Genomic DNA, 18,285 nt, shown 5'->3' on the forward strand with positions numbered 1-18,285 from the left:
GTGCAGCAAAAGTCACCTGCTCTTTCCCCAACTAACTGAAATCGCCAACTCATTCCATCCCACTTGCACTCCCCCTCCTTCTTCCCAACTTCCACCTCCATCCATCAATCAGATTCAACAAGATAGACGGACAGTCACTTAGTCACATAGATCTACATCCTCAAGTCCGTGTACAATAGACACCTGACCAAGATCGACTATGGACCTTTCGAAAGCGGTCGATCGTGCCTTCACCCAATCCCTCCCCAAGATCGAGGCAAGTACATACCCCATGCAAACACCTTTCAATCGAATAGAACGACTCTCCAGCACTAGGAAAGAAACAGAATCAAGGTTGTTCACTAATGTGTGTTGTCCCACAGCTCCATGCCCACCTCAGCGGCAGTATCAGCCGCCAATGTCTCCATGAGATCTGGCTCAAGAAGAAGGCCCAAGACCCTGACTTCAACATAGAAGATCCATGGATAACCATGCCGCCTGGGAAGGTAGATTATTCCCTGCAAACGTGGGTAGTCCCTCCACTCTCATACATGCATTGAAGACGCTCCCCACCAACCTTTAATTTCCAGATTTTTCCAGTCCTTCAACAAATCAATCTACAATCTGGTCAATGATCTTGCCAGCCTCACCTACGCCACCCATTCCGTGCTAACCGACTTTCAAAACGACGGCGTAACTTACCTTGAACTCCGCACCATTCCCCGTGCATCCCCCTCCTCCTCCTTCACCCGGGAGGAATACCTTACTACCGTTCTTGATGCAATCTCGGATTTTCAGGCCAACCAATCCCCCACTTCCCCGAAGATGTCTGTATATCTGATTCTAGCTTTGGACAGGGGCCATCACACTACTGCTGAGGCCCTGGAAATTGTAGACTTGGCACTAGCCCACCGCGCCCGCGGTATCGTGGGCATTGATGTCTGCGGCAACCCAACCAAGGGTGATGTTTCAGTGCTACGGGAGGCGTTTGCGAAAGCCAAAGCTAACGAACTAGGCGTGACCGTGCATTTCCCCGAAATGAGGGAGGCGGCAACGCCTGGAGAATTGGAGACACTCTTGGAGTTTCAGCCGGACCGGCTGGGCCATGTGATTCATGTGCCTGAAGAGCTGAAACGGGAGATTGCAAGGAGGCAGTTGGGACTTGAATTGTGCATGTCGTGTAATGTGCACGCAAAAATGTTTGATGGTGGCTTTTTGGATCATCATTTCGGGTATTGGAGACATCAGAATTGCCCGATTGTGCTTTGCGTAAGTCTCTGCTACTATCATTTTTCCTCATCACCCTCATTCTCTTACACGAACCGCCAACTGATACTGGTGCAGACCGACGATGTAGGGTTTTTCTGCAGTCCCGTATCGAATGAGTATCTGTTAGCTGCAGAGCACTTTCAACTCACGCGGACCGATGTGCTGGGCATCTGTAGAAAATCCTACGATGCGATCTTCGGAGGCGAAAAGGAGAAAGACCGTCTTCGACGTCTACTATCTGACTTCGAGGCACATTACAGCACATAGCCGCTGATCGAAATTATTCATCTTCATTCATGTACACAAAGCTTCCTTGGAAAAGGGAGTATATCAGCAAGAAACAATAGACAGATATAAGCAAGTCCACCCTCATGATCAGCTTTGCCATCTGAACTTGCCTTCCTTTAGCGTCTTGACCACTCCCAGGGGCATAGACTCCCTATTCACAGCTGCTAAATTTCCGTAAGTCTTTACCATCTCTTCCTGATACAACTCTGCCGTCCACCGCCAATATGCTGACATACTATACCACATATCCGAGATCGTGTTGCGACCTTTGGTCTCATTGGTAACGCTCGCGTCCAGAGACATCTGGTTTCGGTGCAGTTCTGGCGTCAGATTGATGCTGATCTCCTTAGGCACACGGATCAGCTCCGTGTATGCCTCCAAAAGTGGACGGCTATAAGTTTCCGAGTATCGGGTGTATTCCTCCAGAGTCATGTCAGCCACGTCGTCGTCCAATTCAGTTCCCAGAGAAGTAGATTGCTCAGCAGAAGTCCCTTCGTCAAATCGCCGCTTGCAATCATGGTACTCGACTTCGTATTGCATGAAGGCCTTATGCAGCCGACCTTTAGGCGTTGCTTTGATGTTCTCACGCATTGCGAGGAAAGGGATATAAGGATTCAGGAGCTCCAGCCCACCGAATTCTACAGGAAAGTAGAAAAACCCTTCTGGGAGGTCCTTAACACCAAAACGTTCTGCGATCACTTGGCGCAGGTAGTCGGTCACCCCGCTGGAGGTTCCGGGGAATAAAGTTCGTTCAATACGACTCAGTGTGGATATAGCCATATCTATATGGCTTCTCCCAAAGCACATGGCTGGTTTCGCAAAGTTGTTGGCGAAGAACCGTCCAAAGTAACTGTTCCATGCCTGGACCCATGAGAAGACGCTCTTGCAGGATGAGAGCTGGCGCTGTAGCTCCGCAATGTGGCTGTCGACCTGTTCTTGATCAATGACAAAACGACCTTCTGAAGGATCCAGCTTCAGGAATCCCCAGCGAATATCTCCTTCAGGCAGGGGGTCTGACGCTTCCTTTTCCTGAGAGTCAGATGGCTGCTCATGATGGTCTGCCACGTCTTTTCCCTTCAGGCGCACTGTTCCCGTTTTTTCCTCGTTTATCTCTAGGCCCATGACCTTGGTAAATGTTTCCATTGTAGTCCAGGCTTTGACACAAGTCTCTTCGTGACCCCAGAACCAGAAGTCATCATGCAGCCGATATAGATAAGCCCCGTCTGTGCTTTGGTTCACCGCAAAGTCCATGCAGAACAAAACTGCCTCACCAAAACAAGTGGAAAGGGCATGGCTCATGGGTATTCCTCGGCTCCGAGTTCGCTTGGAGGCACCTGGTCCGTCTTGTGCAAAAGTTACCGGAGTTTTTAGGAACTTGTGGAAAAAGTCCAGCCAGAGTCGTGGAACACCAAAATACTCCAATACCACCAGTATGGTAGTGTGTGAGAGAGAGGGTCCAAACCATTTGAAATCAGATCTAATAGCAGTGAATTGGCCGTGCAACGAGGTGTATAGGAGGGATTCGGTGATCAGAAGATGTAGCAGTGAGTGCTTCGTTTCCAGTGGGTTCTTTACTGCGTTATCAGGCTCCGCATCCTCGCCATATGGGTCCATATTCGCGTCCACCGAGGAAGGTAGGAGGCTCATAAAGTAGTCTTGTTTGTACGTTTCCTTTCGGCGATCGTTTACACTCGTTGTACCAAGGCGTTTGGCGTTCGTCCCCGTGAATCGAGAACGGCGAGACATTTCGCGCCTGGGGATTCGTTCCCGAAGGAATTTCCAAGCTGGTGTGTCAAGAAACGAGTTGAAGGCAGATCGAAATGTAACTGACCATTTCATCCCCAGGTATTCGAACATGAGGCTGTCCAGCAGATCTTCGTCCATATATACCCGGTATTTGCCATTCAGCTGGCGACGCATCTCCACTGGGATACCCTCTGCAGGCCAGCTCCAGTTGTCAAGAGAAGCCAGGCGCATATTGAGAACATCTACCACCTCCTGGGCGACTGCCGGGTTGCGCATGAACTCCTTCAGAACGGCCATCTTTTCTTTCGTGAGCAAATCGGACTTCAGCAATGAGTCCGATACCCACTTGAGGTCAGCGACCTCAAGCCAAGATTTCTTCGAGGCAAAGTCAGTGCCAAAGGTTCTGACTGCGTCCCGCAGTTGCTTCAATGCTTGCTGTGAGGGTGTTGTTGCTTGGAAAAGACCGTCAAGATATGCTTTGATGGCACTTCCATCTACATCTGTCTCTGTGAAGACCAGAGACTCCCATGTGGCTCGCTGTTCGTGCATTTCTGACCGACCAACATTCTCGAAAGCCATTCCTTGCGACCCGTCCTCGTTCGCAGCCGAGCTAGAAGCAGCCACCTCTTCGAAGTCACGCAGCCATTCCGTGACTAGCTCGCTATAGAAGTCGGCATGCTTATGCCTTAGCTCGAGGTAGCTAAGCTCTTGTTCGAGCTGGGAAATCCAACTTTTCAGGCTGCGGTCTGAGACAGAAGGATCATACTTGCTCTGCAGAAGGAAGCGACGAATATTAGCGTGAATAGCGCGCTCAGTCTGATCTTCAACGGCAGATTCTTCATTAGATGAACTGTCTGTGTCTAGGTCCTCTTGGTCAAGTGCATCATTGGGGAATCCCTTGAGCCTGGTCACACCTTCCAGGAGAACCTGGGCCTTTGATCGTAGACTGTGAGCATCCTCGGCAGCTTGTACAATCTCTGCTCTTCTCTTCTCGAAAAGTGTTCGTTGTTTGGAGAGTTCATTAATCTTAGTTGCAGTGATCGAACCCAGTGTCTGGGGAAGAGCCCCGCCAGACAACATTTCTTCGAAAGCGCGGTGGTGAGGGTGCTTTAAAGGAGGCCGAGAAGAGAATAGTCCAAATTTGGTAGTGACGACGTAGCAGCAGGCGAAGGGTAGGTAGGTAAAAAAAAATAGAGACCAGTTCAGGAGAAGTAAGATCTTTAAAAACCTCAAGACTTTGTCAGATAATTGGGAGCAAGATCTTGTTAGGGAGGTGAAATATGGGATCGATCGACTGAAGATGATCGGCACGGAGCAAGAGCGATATGCTCCATATAAATAGCCACTTGTGGGACCCCGTGACTCAGGCAGAAATCTCGACGGCGAAGCGTTCAAGGCAATTGTAATGAATTGAATGGGCCATTAGAGAGCCCAGTCCGATAAAATGCCATGATGGATCATTGTCGGTTCCTAAACGGGATCCCGACTCTTCCAAAAGGGGATCCCGACGCGCCGACCGAGTCATCATCGGCAACCATTTACGGCGCTGTGGACAATGGTCTGAGTTCCAGCCAACAATCGTCATACTGCATTTCCAGCCAGCTCTTTCCTCGCAGACTGCCCACGCTTCTGATCTGCCATTGTAGAATGAGTCCCATCACCGATTTGGCTAGTATGATCAGTGCCAGATCCTTCCCAACGCAGCCTCGCGGACCCTTGCTAAAAACTACGAACTTTGTTTCCATCTGCCGCCTGTGTTCAGCATCTCCAGTCCATCGCTCTGGTATCCATTGATCGACATCATCTCCCCAGATCTCGCGAGACCGACCCAAGACATAGGTGTTCGCAGACACTGTAGTGCCGACCGGTAGCGGTGTTGACAGGCTGGGAATGACTCCTTCAGCACCCGACATGATTACACGAGGAAATGCTGTTGGAAAGACTCCTTGGAAACGCATCGTCTCTTTTATCACAGCCTGCAATTCGATGGGGATCGTGGCAGCCGTTATGCTCTCACTGGAGACTGCTGCCTTCCTGCGAATTTTATCCTGCCAGCCCTGTCCTTCTTCCGATCCCAGATGGTGTATTATAGCCGTGAGCGCGGCCGCCATGCTCCCGGGGCCCGCGAAGATCATATTCATAGCTTCAGCTAGGACCTCAGGTTCTCTCATATGATTCGCATCGTCAACGGGGACTTCGAGCCAGCTTTTCACAATTCCAGGCTTTGGAAATTGAATGACATGTTGGGGATTTCGCATGATTGCCCTGTGGACGGCAGCCGCGAGCCCCGCCATTCCAGTCTGTGCACCATTTTTATTGTATAAGAGGCCGCGAGGGAAGGAACTGATGATCCAGCTGTTCATAACCCACCCGTACATTGGCCAAAGAGAGTAGCTCCATGCTGTCTTGGTTATCTTGCGAAGCTGCGAGCATATGGCACCGGCGGCAGCACTATCAGTATAAGGGTTCGATGCTATAGCCGAGCCAAACAGAATTTCCAACATTGTGTCCAAGGTGAACCGGGTTACCAAGGGAGCCACGTTTGCAGTTGAAACTCCTTCTCCTGTCGGGTGTCGGGACGCCTCCAGTCGTGACAGTAGAACTGCTACATGTTCTTCAATAACAGGCTCATACCTTCCTACCTTTGAACTCGAGAGAGCCGGCCCTAAAACCTTCTTTTTTCTCTGGCGGTGAATGGTATCCGATTTCGTTGAGAATATACTCGCCTCACGCTGGCTGGGGCTTCGTCCAAATGCATAGAAATCACCCTTTTCGACGGACTTGTTAAATCCATAGATAGCGTCAAAGTCTTCCAAACTCGAGAAAGAGAGCCAGTTCGGAGCCACTCGGACTACAGGGCCATATTTCTGATGGAGTTGCTGTTCTGCAAGATGGAGTTGGCCGCTCATGAACGTGAAGAACCGCCTTTTACTCACAACTAGTCAGCTCAACGATTTCCGTAATATGCAAAGGATATGACTGGATGAACACGTACCAAAGGTTCGTGAAGCGGGCCCAAAATGGGCCTGGGTAGGGTGCCAGAGGATGGAAGTAGCATAGGTAAACCATCCGACTAACGAGAGTGAGCACTGTAAGCTGGGCTATAACGACAATTAGTGAGGCCATTGTGAGGTATCATGGCCGTCCTGATTTGGACCAGCGACACAATGATTGTTTGGCGATAGTGTAATTTTTATTGAGCAGCAGACACCGGGTAGATAGGAGTAGAAGACAGGTAAGGCAAGACCAGAAGAGCTAGAGACCCCGCCACGTCACGCGATCGGTGTGATGCACCCTAGAGCCCGCAGTGCAGTCGACGCTAGCATAAACATCAATAATATCAGTCTGACTGGGTGACGACAACAAGGTTCTGGTGTTGAACCGCTCACTCTCTGCAAGTTGGGCCTGGGCTCCAGGCACTGCAGGTCAGCTTGTAGATCCGCTAACCAGTATGGGCAAGTCTGAGAGTCACCGACAGGCGACGCTCAGGAGGCGTACAGCGATATCATATTGCTCACACATTGTATGCTGTTCGATTTGCACGTAAGGCCACTATTTCCTGAATAATCTTTCTTTCTGTGAGCCACAGGTAGCACATTGGGTTTGCTACTTATATTTTCTCCGTCAAGCATCCGTGAAGATCTATCGACTAGCAGGCCCTAGCCCGAGTAATCGTTATTGTATCCGCATCATACCATTCTATGCATGTATTCCGCTCAGTATCCAGATCTTTACTGGAGAGCAATATTTGGAAACTTCTATTGCAGGCCGATTAAGCCAGCAAAGTTGCCTGGGCTGAACATTATTTTGCACGAAGTCATCTTATGAGCTGACTGCCCGATTGGCATTGAACTATCCCCGATTTGAAAGAGTGGATAGGATAAGAAGAAGAAAATAGAGAAATGGCGAACAGCTAGCGGTAAACAATGCAACAGAAAAGACGAGGACGGGACAGAGAAGGAAGTGCGACGAGGGTGCAAGAGCTGGACCTACCCCCTAGTACAATGGCTTCACCTCCCTCACCAAGAGACGTAAATATATACCTGATCGTAGACCGCAGAGCACTAGGACAATCATTAGTCGACGCAGGTCAATACTACACACACATGTAATGTTCAGTCACAGACATAAGTGAAAAACTGAGAGCGTACCTGGGACAGACTCTCGACAGTTAGAGCAAGGGTAATTGTATAGCATGGGTCCCAATCCCTCCTAGTAGTAGTATTATGTGCGATAGTATATAACCGCCTATTGACAGTAAGCACCAATCTCATCCATGTATGCATTAGCAGCTACCGAGCGAGCAGCGTGGTATATCCGTCAATGGAGATAGTTGTATATGAGATAGTGATGAACGACACGCTCCATCCTCACGAACGCTGAAGAACAATGACTTCCGAAAGGGGAAAGACCGGTCGGAGCGAACCACCAAGTGGGGGAGTCGCTTCTGCACTATCGTTCCCCACCTACCTGATTGGGATAGCTATACTCTTCTACTCATGAGATGAAATATCTATCCATCTTGATTAAGTCACCTTGGCTAAAATATCAAGACCCCGTTAAGGGTTATCGAAAACTTATTGCAGTACTTAAAGTGTGAAATCTCTTGCTAAGCATGGATCTCTGGTCGTTCATGGCACTGTATTAATATGTACCTTCCCATGGAAAAGTAAGCGTTCAGTCATTAGAATACAATATCAACAGGTAAAGAAAGAAAAAGTCATGTCTCGTTCATAGCACCGATGAAGCGGTGGACTTCGGGTGCTTCTGATCAACAGGAGCTTCAACGTCCAGCGGCTTGCCGGTCGGATGCTCATCCTCCGGATACACCTCCTGCCCATCCGCTACGGACAGACGGTCTTCATCAACGTCGATATCCGCCTCATGCCACGTACTGCTGGTGGAGGAAAGGGGGAACAGTCGGGCCAATGCGTAATACATCACACATGAGACGACAAAGCCGGAAAAGTAGTTGATGTTGTAGATGTACTGGGCTCCCACAGGCACGGTACGCCCAACTGCGCCGGCAAACCCGACGATGTTGACGAGAATGCCTGCAAGATACGAAGCGTATGCGTGCCAGGAGAAGCCGTACGTGTAGCGGTATGCTGAGTCATTTCCAACACTGTACAGATCCTTCACTCGCAGATATCCTTTCCGAACAAAGTAGTAGTCGGAAATCATAGGCCCGGCGATAGAAGAGAGGAAGATGGAGTAGGCCGAGAGGTAAGTGGTGAATGAATTGGATGAAGACGAGAGTTTCCACTAAAGAGTCTATTAGCTTTTCTCATACCACACAGACTATGGAGGAGAGAATAATCGTACTGGACACATGCACAGGCCGATCGCGGCGCAGATATAACTACCCCGGCGGATGTTGAGGTATCGAGGGAGCAAGGCCGTCATATCGGTACCGGCAGAGACCGAGTTGGCAGAAATGTTGGTGCCCAGCTGAGCCAGAGCAAAGCCAGTCGAGATGATGAAGATACCGAAGCGCTCGGCGGAGCTGGCGCCATCCAGAAACTGACCCAGAAGCGTCAACGGGTTCCACACAAAGTCACCGCCGAAGATAACAGCAGAAGAAGATGAGACGATGATGCCGATGAAGGAGGTGATGCCGAACCCGATTGGGATGGTGAGCAGCTGGGACCACAGCGCGTCTTTCGGCGACCGAGAGAACCTCGAGAAATCCGGGTCATTCACAATCAGCGTAGCAAAGTTGCCGAGACAGCTCATGATAGATTTGACTATCGCCCAGGCCAAGGTGCTTCCGTGAGCTGTAGCGGGTTGGTGCACGATGGGACCAATTCCGTTGGCGCGGGAGATGGCCCAGGCAAAGAAGGCGATGGCGGCGATGGGAGAGTAGATGGCTTTCACGGTAAAGAGATGTCTGATCTTATGGACTGGAAACCAGAGAGCTGGCAGTGACAGGAGCCAGAACAGGAAGAAGCTCAGGAAGTCCTTGGTGGTGACGCCGGAGCTTGCGGGGATATGATTGGGGATATTTCTATAACTTGGCCAGATAGCCTCAATCATCAAGGTTACGCACTCGCCTAGTCCTCGGGGTTAGCTTCGCTCATCCGGAAGGGAACCGTTGTACTATGAACTCTCGTGGAAAGGCTCACCTCCAATATAACCCTGAACACCATACCAAACGACAGCCATTGCCGCCCGGTTGAAGACGGGCCAGAAAGAACCCCATATTCCAAAGCTGGCCCGGCATGCGACCGGGAACGAGATGTGATAGACTGCACCGATGCGACCGGTCAAGCAGACAAAACAAGCCGCAATGAAATAACCGACCCAGACGCAAATCCATGCCTGCCACCAGGACAGACCGTCGACAATCATCGAAGATGAAATCATCCATGTGTTCTGTTATGTGCGAGATGATGTGTTAGTTCAGTGAATAATGCATGAAGATGACTCAATTGGATACCACAGCAGCACAAGACACTTACAATATTCAAAGAGTCTGCAATCCAAAAGGCGATGAAGTTGTACCATCTCCATTGACGACGCTCGTGTTCAACTGCAGTCGGAGGAAATCAAATTTGCACACGGTCAGCTTCCAGTGTCCTCTTATTGAATCCGGCTGCACAAGCACGGAGCGTCTCAATGTGATCCGCCAGCCAGTTTCATGATCTCACCTGGCCGCAAGTCACGGTTCGTCAACATCAATTGAGTATTGGTCAACCCGGGCTCCGTAGGCACCTCGAGCTTTTCGATCCATTCTTTGATTCGAGGCATCTCTGGCCTATGTGGTATGTTGACAAACGTCGAGGGGTCGAATAACACAGCGACAGTATGTATCGGGAGATATCGATAGCTATGGAGTAGTAGGTCGATTTGTTGGGTTCTGAGGTGGGGGAGGGAGGAGAATAGTATTCTTTTAGGGCTGATGGGAGCAGAACCACCAGGGTTATATGCTCGCAAACAGAAGCCACGGAGGAACAGAAGATAAGAAAAGAGAGGTAATAATTTCTTTCACCAGTCCAGGCACGACAATCCAGGGGGGGTGAACGAAGAGATATAAACACTTTTTGTCTGTCTGGGCGTATACCAAAGAAGAACTGGAAGGTACTAACTACTACTACCTATCGGCGTCATCGCCCAGCGATGGGCCAATCAAGGTGGGTGCTGGAACAGATATGGAGCGGGTTCCATCATGGAGTCTGGGCTGATAATGGCTGGATACGCCAGCATGACACCCGGGTTGAGTTATTCATTCATTCACCCATGTCTTAATTCTGTTCTTAATTTTCCTTGCCTTTTTTTGACACGAGATAAAGATAAGAAAATTGGTCAAAAGAGGGCCGGGATCGACCTGGACAGCGCCACCCATGTGAAGCGAGCTTATCGCCCTCCATGGGCCGTTTGTCGGACGTACCAGGAGAGCCGACCACAAAGGAAGGACGATAATCATTTTCCATTGCTCGATCGGGTCGAGTAAGCGTCAACGTTATCAGTTGTTCAAGGGAAGATATCGGGACTTGTCTGCTGTTCTGCATCTCCACTGGTCCTCCGCAATCAGTCCGAGCCCGGGGGTGCCCCAGTTCAATCAGCGACTCACAGCCGTTCACGGGTCCACTTAGTGGCTAGGGCCTATCTAATCACCAGCCCGGCTGACTCGATGCCATCGAGTAAAAGGATTGATTTGGAACCATCAGCAGATGCTGATGTTCCTGTTTTGCTTTTTTTCTTCTTCTTCTTTTCGTCCGTCCCCATCGTCGGCTGATAACCGGTTCCTCTCCCGCAAGTCGAACCCGAGGTTCTCTTTGCGAAATTCCTCCGGATGGAGAGCTTAAGATTTTCCAAATCCAGAAAGGGGAGGAAGCACGTGTATAGTCAGGTGAGGATCACCTGATTGTGCATGCAGTTTGGACTGCTATCTAGCTGAATTAATAACAAAACTTAGTGAACTACTGACTGTAATGCTAATCAATCATTTTTGATTGATTGACTAACTAGTTAAACCAACTACCGGAGGCATTTAACTAATAGTAGTTCGACAGCCACCTTTAACCCCGTTCGCATACTCTACTAGCAGTCTACACTGACTAGTACGACATCATACTACTACCACCAGCGCAATCCATCCACAGTTCTCCCAAAGACTATAAATCCATTCCCCGTCATCTGCAACCCCTCTTGCACCACCACCATTCACACACAACACACACGCAAAGAGACTCTCACATATCCAGTCCTACCCAACACAACTAACCTTAAAAGAAAACAGAAGTAAGAAAATAAGAAAATACAACGTTCATCGAAATCCCTCAGAATATACCTTACACACAGATTGTCTAGAACGCCTCTCCACTCATCATTTCGCTCATACTTACTACATCATTGCTTCCCAAAATCACCAGCAAACAATTTACACTTTCTCCCTTAACCACAACCAAAATCCCCCTTCCCTACCTTTATCTCGCCCCGACAAACTCAGATCCCAGTTCCCGAGAAGTCAAAATTGGCGATCAGATCACTGAAAACGTGGCTCAGGACGGTGCCATATACGTCATCCCGAGCCTCTTGGAGGGGGTAAAGGGTAGTATGGGAAGGGGGAGTGGTGTGCGAGAATTTGGAACTGGATCTTGGAAAGCCTAATCTATTTTTCTTGCTTAAGATTATTGCTTCTCATTTTTTTTCTTATGCGGGGGGTCCGAAGTCTCAAGCAAGAAAACAAGGCATTAATTGTACTTTTGTACCTGAGTACTAGAGTAGTTGGAGAGGCAGGTAGGGTAAAGCGACTAGCAAAGTTGCACTCAGGATTGGGGCATATTAGGAGCGAACCACATGTTCGAAATGATTATGAATTTCGTGGTGCGCGCAAAGCACAGCACCCGTTGAACTAAGTACAGAAGAAATGTCTATATGCAATCTACATCCCGCCATGCCAATCACCGAATTTATGCCATCACCTAGCCCTTATTCCACTTGCCAAACTTCACATAATCGTCGTACAGCGCCTTGAACACCGCCCGGCCAGACACGTCCAGTCCTGCGTTCATGGCACGCATCGTCTCGCGCGACATTACATCCAAGACTGCGTAGAGACCAGGGACAATGGCGGCCTTCACTTCAGGAGCGAGTGTGCCGCGCAGGGAACTCTGCGTATACTCCATTATCAGGTACTGGAGGTACTGCCCTGCGATTCGCTTGGCTTTCTTGGTCTGATCAGTCAACCCTTCATAACCACCTGCGGACTGTGTCGGTCTCGAGACTGCGGATACGGTTGGGTCGCACAATGACGTGAGGAGACGGGTGAAGTGAACTGCGTGCGACGCTTGCAAAGGAGCAAGCCAGTATGGTTGTTGACCGAGTTTCTTTTCATGAAGCATGGATCGACTGCGCTTCTTGGAACGAGCGAACAAACAGTCCAGCAGTCGCTCGACAACAGGCAGAATGAGGTGGAATCGGCCTCCAAGCTTCTGACGGTGGAGACCCAGGAGAACACCCATCAGGCGACACAGGCGGATATAGACGGTTCCCGCGTATTCGGGGTCGATGCAAGGTCCTGACTTAGACGCGCACACCGCAATAGTTCCCAGGATATTATCGACGTTCCATTGCGTGATACAGCGAGTGTAGTTCCGGAGGAGAATGTCGAGGCACTCGGTCGCAAGGGTAAACTGCTCGATAGACTTGTTGCGGGGTAGAGATTCGGTCACTGCGGTGCAAACCAACGATAGTTCTTGGGCCGTGAGGCTTTCTTTGTCCTCAATTGGAGGCAACGAGGCAATAGCCAACCCGGCAATGAGCAGATGGTACTCCGCATTCTCGCCAACAAAGCCTAACTCCCGCACGTCTTGGATGACTCGAGTCAGCTCTTCCACGGACATAGACTGAAACCTTCCAGAGGTGGACCGGATGAAGAACCGCTGTTCCTCGCTGTACATGTGCTGCAGCGGGAGGGCCTCGGCACATTGAACCACAGGTTGTGTGATACTCTTCTCAGAGCCGCGACCGGCCAGGACTCGACGTCTTATGAGTCTTCTCAGCGAGGAGCCCGAATCAACCGACTTCTCCACGTAGCTCTCGATCTTTGACAGGAACTTTTCGACCTCGGCATGGTCCGTGGCAAGATCCTCAAAGTCTTCCAGCGCATCAATAATCTTGATCAGGGTGATCGTCTCTTCCAGCTGCTGTTTCTTGCACTGATCCTTGACAGACTTAACTTCGACAACCACCAGGTCGAATACCTTCCGGCGGCAAGCAGCAAGATCTGTCTCTTCGAAGACATTTACCAGCTGCTTACGGTGGTGCCACAGCTGAGACAGAGAGATCCTCAGGTAGAAGCAGTCCATGGAGTCACGGTCAAGAGTCTGTAGTTTTGATGCCTTCGATGAGACCTTGCGGTACATCTTCTTGAACAGCTTGTGACGCTCTTCGTCGGACAGAACAAGCAGCTTAGCTATGACTGCTCGGTGCAAATTGCGGAAGGCCTTCATGATCTGAAGATCAACCTCGCTTCCCTGCAAGGTGACAGCCTTCGCAATCGTCCAGACCGGCTCCCAATTGCTGGTGACGGCTGCGGCAGATTTAGGCATATCGGCCAGCTTGGCCATCAATGACAGCATTCCAACAGTGACTTCGGGCGTGCTGTCTTCCTGGACAATAACCTCCTGCAACAGATCCAGCAAAATCGCTCTCTGCCGGCGCACGACAAGCGGGGCAGGAATCCTCTGCAAGCTCTCAACATAGAGTTTACGGTTCGTGATGTCCTCCTTGACCCGGCTCGAGAGCACGGAGATAAGATCAGACGCGATGGCCGGAGCGTTGAGCAGATACTCATGGCAGACAACGCCAGCCCAAGCCTGAAGGTATCTGAGTTCAGGGCTAACAGTCTCCAAAGCCGATGGTGAAGACTTGTACTGAGATGTTGCCAAAGAAAGGATATGGCCAAACAAAGAGCGTCTAGTTTCAGGCTCAACCCGATCCCAGACATCCGGACTCCTGACAAGTGTCAGGAAATACGCCAGGGCAAGAGTATCCGGCCTATTCAGAGTCTCGATACGCCCGTTCCAGGGTGACACGATTGCATCCGAAGCATCTTTGTCGGAGATTGACTTGACTAGCTCTGTTATTTGGCTGGTAAGTGATTTGAACTGATCATGGTTCAAAGACCCCTTGACGGCGGCAAGGGTAAATTGATACGCCTCGAAACATTCCAACGGTGCCCAAGGTTTCTGCAGCCGGTCCTTATGGTGACGCCGAATGGTCGCGGCGCCTGTATCGACCAGATTCATGATCGCAACTCCGAGATCATTGTCGGTGGATTGGACATTATTTTCCAACAGGTTTCGAGCGAGTCGCCACAGCCGCCATCGCCAATGCAGCTTTTGCTTCGATGACAATGTTGATGCCGCGGTCTGGATGACAGAGCTAAGAGATTCGTTCTTGTCCGCGAAGCTCAAATCACGGTATCTGAAGCCAGACTCTAGGATCACGAACTGGGCGTAGGCTCCGGGCGCGTCGGCAATCTTCCCATCCTCGCTCCTAATCTCCACCGCAGCTGCCTTGAGTTGCGCAGCGGCAAATGTGTGAGTGAGGGGACTCCGCATTACATCGCCATATGCATTGCAAACGTCATCATCCTCCCAAACAATAAAAGACCCCAAGTTCTTATTTTGCGACCGTGCCTCTTCAACCTCGATGAGCTGCTCGTACCAAAACTCCATGAGGGTGGGCAAGTCTCGAGCGGCCACGAAACCACGTAGCAAAGGTATAACAATGCCGTTTTTAATGGTCTCATAGCTGCCGTCACTTTGGGGCGTACCGCTGCGCCAATGCAAGAAGATCTTCTCCAGCAGAGCCTTCAGCAATTTTGTCGAGTCACTGAGACCAGAGTTAGGGAGGAAGATATCAACACCGAGCTCAACAAGTAGCGATGTAAGATTCCATTCGATCTGCGACAAACCATCCTTGAGGAGTCCGGTGTAGGAAGCGTGGGTGAGCAACGTATGTAGAGACAACTGCACGTTACGGACAAGAACCACACGGAAGAGACGCTCCAAAATGCCGACGAACTCGGGAAGGTAGGTGGTTGTATTCTCAGATTTTACAATTGAGAAAGCCAGCTCTGCAATAGCAACAAACAGAGTCTCCAGCCACGGCGCCTCGTGTGTCTGTCTCCGGAAAGTGTCCCTTGGCACAGAACGAACCGCGATATCGAAAAACTCCGGGAGCAATTCTGCCGTCTTCCACATGATTTTCTTTTGTACAGCGGTGTCCTCTGCAGTCTCTGCCGGGCATTCTGGTTTGCAGAGGATAGGTCTAAGTGTATCAGAGATAGGTTTAACCGGACTCCAATCCGGTTCACTCGCTGAATAGTCAATACCCGCACCTCCTCGCTCGTAGAAGCCACCGCGTGTCGGTATGACCACATGCAGAGCAATCAAGCGCTCCACCCCATGCAGTACGTGAGCCCTCTCATCGGTGTCAAGTCGGATCGATCGAACAGAGACCTGAAGTCTGAGTGCGCTCTGGAAACAATGTTTTGCAAAGCACTCATTACTCAGTCCCTTATCTGAGTCATCACGGCGAGAGGACCTCAGTTCCCACAGCTCCAAGACCGCAGGAAACACGTAGAGGAGGTGCTGTAAGTCCGTCGTCTTGCGCGCATGGGAAAATTGCGTCGAAATCACGGCAGCCAGTCGGAAAGACTTTTGCAGCGTCACTGCGTTTGGCTCTGGCTCACCCTTCAAAGCGTGCTTCAAATGGGAGCTAGCGACCTCATCCACCCCAAGAGTCCGATTCGCCAGCATGATCAAGCTATACAGGCAATCCAGTGCGCGAATAAAAGCCAGGAAACACGAGATCGGCGTGCGCGGCTGGTCATCAACATCCATAGTGTCTGCTTCATCGTCGCCGGCCCTTTTTCTCTTCGTTCCCTTCTTATCGTAATCGCCATTGCGGTGCGGAGAATCGCTCAAGGTATGACTGGAATCCGAATCGGAGGGCAGTAAATCAGTCGTTCCCGTCTTCAGCGCTGCGAATACATCCTCCTCCAGGTCGGCAATAGCTTGGTTGAAGATAGCGAGGAATTTCTGGTCCTTCAGAGTCGTCGCCAGGGTCTTTGGCGGGATTAGGTCGATCAACTGTCGGAGTAGGAGGAAAGAGGTAGAGTCGACGCGATAATTCTTGCCCGCCCGCAATTTCTTCAATAACCACCGGAGCACCCATTCCTCCTTCGGCGCGGCATTATTCTGAACATGAGGGGTTCGATTGATTTCAGGGTGACTCGCACATAGGGCAAGATCCAGGCCGATGATCTGAGCGGCTTCGTCAAGCTGTGCGGTCGGAGACGCGGTGCCTTTTTCGAGGCGGAGTAAAGCCTCCTGTGAGGAGCGCGGGCGCTGTATAGAGAGAAACAATCCCAGCAGGTTAGCCGAACACTCAAAGTTGCATACAACCGAAAACGCTGGAAAGATAGCGAGCCAACACATACCTCCGCGACTGAAGGCATCTCGGATGAGACGAGTCAGATCGTAAAGTACCGGTTTCCCCAAGATCCTCGATGCCACCGCGTCAGCACAAATCGAACATAGTCCGAGGGGAGTGGTTCGTCCTAGACGTTTTTTTTTTTTGGGCTGCGGGGGACCAAGGAGGGATTCCTTAAAGTCGAAAAAGTTGAAGACTGACGCCAGAAAGCGGAGAGCGCTTTGCCTAGTTTTTCCGACCGCCTTTTAGCCCGGCAGAGCTCGAAACGTCGCACCCGATCAGTTTGTCCGCCCATCGACTCTCCTTCTCTTTCTTGCTTCTCATTCCTTTGCTTGCAACTACCTTTTAACCCTCCCTTCTGTAGTCTGTTGCCGAAGGTCAGTCAGGTCCCTGTCGATCCAATTGACCCCCCATTTGAGTCTTCTTTGAATTAACTCTCGGACTTTCAGCTCTTATCGCCATGGCCGACTCCAACGAATCCCAGCCGGTCGCACCGGTCCCACGCTCCACCAAGCCCGTCAGCGAGGCCCTGCTGAACGAAAAGGTACTTTGCACCACCATCTGAAGTTCCCATCGATCACTTTGTTCCGTCTGGATGTTGGATGTTCTGTTGGCTGGGCCTGCCATGGAGCCGCCGGACCTCTCCGCCCTTGCCATCCGCAAATTGCAACTGCGGGACAGACGCACATATGTCATCGGGAAGTGTAGTCAGTAGTGCTCGGGCTAATACGGAACTTCTCAATGCACAGTGGGATCGCGCCATCTCCTCCCTCATCATCCGCTCTTCCCTCGGTCTCTCCTTCGGTGTTGTCTTCTCCGTGCTCCTCTTCAAGCGGAGAGCTTGGCCCGCGTGGGTTGGTCTCGGCTTCGGTGCCGGACGTGCTTGGGAGGAAGCTGATTGTACGTTCATGCAATTGCATTCAACCCCTTCTCTTCCAATGCCGGAGGGAATTATTTAAGCTAACTTCTTACAGCCTCCTTCCGTCGGGGCGACTCTCCGGTCAGAGATGCCCTGCGTAGGTAGAGTAGCTCGGGCCTCCATTTCTGTATGATACCTGTATAGCTGGGAAGGAAAACGAGCTGCATCAAGAACATCTTTCGTCGTGTTTGAAATGGTCTCTCTAGACTTTTTCCTACTTTAGCATTCAATTCATCGTTGTGCTACCACTTCTGACTGTCTTTTAAGGCATCTGTAATGCTGCTTTGATAGTAGCTATTCGTTAGCATTCAGGCCCGTCATGCGACCACCTTATAAGACATTTGGGCTTAGTTCTCTCCAGGTTACTGCATTCGGTCTAGACCAGAGTCTCTCTTGCGATAAGTCTACGGATGTCTTGCCAATCAGTATAGAACGAATGGAAATAATAGAGGAATAAGGGCTCATAGAGCTTGGGGAGGAGATTGGTCCGTGCGTTTGCGACTCTAGACAAACCTAGGTAATGGCTGAGGAATATATACAATAATAGAGAGGACGGAAAGACTTTTGTATCCTCTATCATCCAACATCTATGAGCAAGGGGTATCATGAACAAGCATCGGTCATCCGAGTGAGAA

At 50.5% G+C, this 18,285-nt stretch overlaps 6 protein-coding genes across 6 annotated transcripts; 2 read left to right on the forward strand and 4 right to left on the reverse strand.

Moving 5' to 3' along the window:
• Nucleotides 1-199: 199 nt before the first annotated feature.
• AKAW2_30459S (putative adenosine deaminase) lies at nt 200-1,515 on the forward strand (the record flags this gene model as incomplete). The annotated part of the gene is made up of 4 exons (XM_041686975.1): nt 200-256; nt 363-505; nt 570-1,248; nt 1,324-1,515. The coding sequence occupies 4 exons, from the start codon at nt 200-202 to the stop codon at nt 1,513-1,515; spliced, it is 1,071 nt and encodes a 356-aa protein (XP_041540906.1).
• A 108-nt stretch (nt 1,516-1,623) lies between these two features.
• Nucleotides 1,624-4,362, reverse strand: AKAW2_30460A (uncharacterized protein; the record flags this gene model as incomplete). Its single annotated transcript, XM_041686976.1, has 1 exon — nt 1,624-4,362. The coding sequence occupies one exon, from the start codon at nt 4,360-4,362 to the stop codon at nt 1,624-1,626; it is 2,739 nt and encodes a 912-aa protein (XP_041540907.1).
• Nucleotides 4,363-4,820: 458 nt separating this feature from the next.
• Nucleotides 4,821-6,408, reverse strand: AKAW2_30461A (putative cytochrome P450 pisatin demethylase; the record flags this gene model as incomplete). The annotated part of the gene is made up of 2 exons (XM_041686977.1): nt 4,821-6,207; nt 6,278-6,408. 2 exons carry the CDS (start codon nt 6,406-6,408, stop codon nt 4,821-4,823), a joined length of 1,518 nt encoding a protein of 505 aa, XP_041540908.1.
• A 1,605-nt stretch (nt 6,409-8,013) lies between these two features.
• On the reverse strand, nt 8,014-10,032 carry AKAW2_30462A (nucleobase cation symporter-1 family protein; the record flags this gene model as incomplete). The annotated part of the gene is made up of 5 exons (XM_041686978.1): nt 8,014-8,547; nt 8,608-9,335; nt 9,408-9,657; nt 9,744-9,814; nt 9,933-10,032. The coding sequence occupies 5 exons, from the start codon at nt 10,030-10,032 to the stop codon at nt 8,014-8,016; spliced, it is 1,683 nt and encodes a 560-aa protein (XP_041540909.1).
• A 2,177-nt stretch (nt 10,033-12,209) lies between these two features.
• Nucleotides 12,210-16,756, reverse strand: AKAW2_30463A (ribosome biogenesis protein URB2; the record flags this gene model as incomplete). Its single annotated transcript, XM_041686980.1, has 2 exons — nt 12,210-16,646; nt 16,739-16,756. 2 exons carry the CDS (start codon nt 16,754-16,756, stop codon nt 12,210-12,212), a joined length of 4,455 nt encoding a protein of 1,484 aa, XP_041540910.1.
• Nucleotides 16,757-17,191: 435 nt separating this feature from the next.
• MIC10 (MICOS complex subunit MIC10) lies at nt 17,192-17,755 on the forward strand (the record flags this gene model as incomplete). The annotated part of the gene is made up of 3 exons (XM_041686981.1): nt 17,192-17,275; nt 17,481-17,631; nt 17,706-17,755. The coding sequence occupies 3 exons, from the start codon at nt 17,192-17,194 to the stop codon at nt 17,753-17,755; spliced, it is 285 nt and encodes a 94-aa protein (XP_041540911.1).
• Between the last annotated feature and the right edge of the window lie 530 nt (nt 17,756-18,285).

This window comes from Aspergillus luchuensis, chromosome 3, assembly GCF_016861625.1.
Source record: "Aspergillus luchuensis IFO 4308 DNA, chromosome 3, nearly complete sequence".
In the NCBI taxonomy this organism is placed as follows: domain Eukaryota; kingdom Fungi; phylum Ascomycota; class Eurotiomycetes; order Eurotiales; family Aspergillaceae; genus Aspergillus; species Aspergillus luchuensis.